The 2,200-nt window shown below is 50.4% G+C and overlaps 1 protein-coding gene across 1 annotated transcript; it reads right to left on the reverse strand.

Annotated features, from left to right (window-relative positions):
* Positions 1–223: 223 nt before the first annotated feature.
* LOC137959684 (F-box/kelch-repeat protein SKIP20-like) lies at positions 224–1,990 on the reverse strand. Its single transcript, XM_068807019.1, has one exon. It carries the CDS (start codon positions 1,632–1,634, stop codon positions 429–431), a length of 1,206 nt encoding a protein of 401 aa, XP_068663120.1. The 5' UTR covers positions 1,635–1,990; the 3' UTR covers positions 224–428.
* Between the last annotated feature and the right edge of the window lie 210 nt (positions 1,991–2,200).

The raw sequence follows: 2,200 nt of genomic DNA on the forward strand, positions 1-2,200 counted from the left end.
TAATAGCAGAGACAAATAGAAAAAAGAAGTAGAACAAAACAAAGGGATGGGCCCCCTTATCACTCCCTCTCTTCCACACCGACATCGACAAACCAGTCCTGGCAAGCCCAATCAGTGATCACTTAAATTAAAAGAAAAAGAAAAGAAAAACCTTCTTCAGTCTCGAGTCTTCGTTTCTCCAGATCTATGGAGATTCATTTTGGTTAATCAACTTATTGTTGGAATGGAAAGAACAATTAGGCAAAAACACTCTTTACTCTTTCTTCCTTATATTTACAATGGTACCGTTCTGACTTTACAATACATATTACCGAATACGGCAAAAGCAGGCGTACGTCTGACACGACACAACCGGCACGGAGGAAAAGGTCAAAAAAAAAAAAAAAAAAAAAACCAAAAAGAGAGAGAGGAGTACAAGTTCGGGTAGCTCAGAGGTGCAACGAGCAAGCGGAGAAACCATAACCAGAGAACTCAACTGGGGCATCCAACTGAGCCCACTTCTTATTCCCGCTTATTTCCAACACGCAGGCTACGTACTTCACAGTTCCCTCCTCGCCGTTGCTTGACCCGATCATGAATACCCGATCGGACGGCGTTCCCCCGCCCTCCACGACGGTGACGCATGGCGACGAGCGAATCCCCTCCGGCAGCGAGGCTTGCACTCTCCATGCTCTCTCCTTCCAGTCGTACTCCCGCACCCCCCTCTGATTCCCGCCATTGCCCCCGCTCGCGTCGGTGTACCAGAGGCTCGGGTAGGACACGTCCGTCAATTCGCATTTCCGTTTTTCTTTCAGAGGCAAGCAAACTGTGGACGCTCTCGGGCTGGCGTTAGGATAAGGCCAAACGCCGTCGATCCGGGTCCAGCAGCACCGCACCGTGTCGTATAACTCGGCTGATGAGTCGAACCGTCCTTGCGACTCGGTACCGTAGCCGCTCAGCACCCAGAAGAACCGGTCGTCGCCGGTCGAGAACCCTTGACACTCGTCGCGTTCCTCCGCCATATCAGGGAGCGACCGCCAAGTGTCAGTCTCGGGATCGTAGAGCTCCGCCGACCTCAACGCATTTTTCTGATTGTCGTGTCCGCCGGCCACATAAACGAAGGGTCCAACCGCCGCGCAGGCGAAGAAGGAGCGGGCGGTCGACATGCTGGAGCCTCGGTACCATCCGCCACCCTTGACGAAATCGTAGACGTATACATCGGCTATGGAGTCGAGAGTTTTGGGATCCCATCCTCCAATGAGAACCAGCTTCCCGGCAACGGCGACGCACTGGCAGAACATGGGGATGCCAGCGGATAACAAAGGCGTGTCCGGCAGCCTCCGCCAAGTGTCATTGGTCGCGTTGTAGACGGTGAGGGCGTACACAGGCGGAGTCTTGGTGCCAGTCTGCTTCAGTTCGGATTCGGCCCGCACCGGCGAGCTGACGATGGATTGTACGAGGCAAATCAAATCCTCCCCTTTGGCAGCAATTCGCCGATGGGCATAGAAGGAATGATCAGATAGTAGCCTTTTCCATCTACGGCAGACGGATTTGAGTCCGGAATGAGATTGATAAGGAACCCTGATAAGACAATCCAGAGCAATTTCGTCGGGCAATCCCGGTATAAGACTTCGGTATTCCAAATCCTCCTTCATTTCCCCTCACTTAGAACTCCGAATAGAAGGCTAGAAACAGAAGAATCGAGAGGGGGGAAACTTATAGGCCTAAAACAGAGACCGAGATAGGATGATACCCCTTATATTGAGTTCCTGTTACGAGGTTCCGAGTGCCGGGAGCAACAGAAAGGGGCGAGACAAAGAAAAAAGGACGAAGAAATTAGGTTCCTCTTCGGCTATTACAGGGATTTTGTTATAGTTTCAAGGCTCCCAAGAGTTCCTGTTCGACTCTGGGGTCTGTAAGAGAGTGTCATGAAAGTGTGAGAGAGAAGGGATGTGAGGAGATTGGGTCAGAGATGGAAGGGGTTTATGTAGACCCCTTGCGGATTTTTCTTCCAAAGGGTTGTGGATGTTTTTTTCATTTTCTTTGTCAAACAGAATTATAGAAATGGAGGAGGGCATGTGGATGGGCGATGCGCATAGGCATGGGTGATGATGAGGAAAGAGAGAAGGAAACATATCCTAACACACTTCAAACTTATCCTTATAAATAACACATCGTACCTCATCCCTCTCCTGTGGCTGAATTTATCTATTAGTTACTG

Source organism: Aristolochia californica, unplaced genomic scaffold, assembly GCF_029961685.1.
Source record: "Aristolochia californica isolate CCGP_79_NKW_82.1479 unplaced genomic scaffold, dmAriCali1.0.hap1 SCAF_1, whole genome shotgun sequence".
Taxonomy (NCBI): Eukaryota; Viridiplantae; Streptophyta; class Magnoliopsida; order Piperales; family Aristolochiaceae; genus Aristolochia; species Aristolochia californica.

Excerpts from the sequence above, each read along its gene's own strand:
- LOC137959684 (XM_068807019.1), bottom strand. The coding sequence starts at position 1,634 with ATGAAGGAGGATTTGGAATACCGAAGTCTTATACCGGGATTGCCCGAC.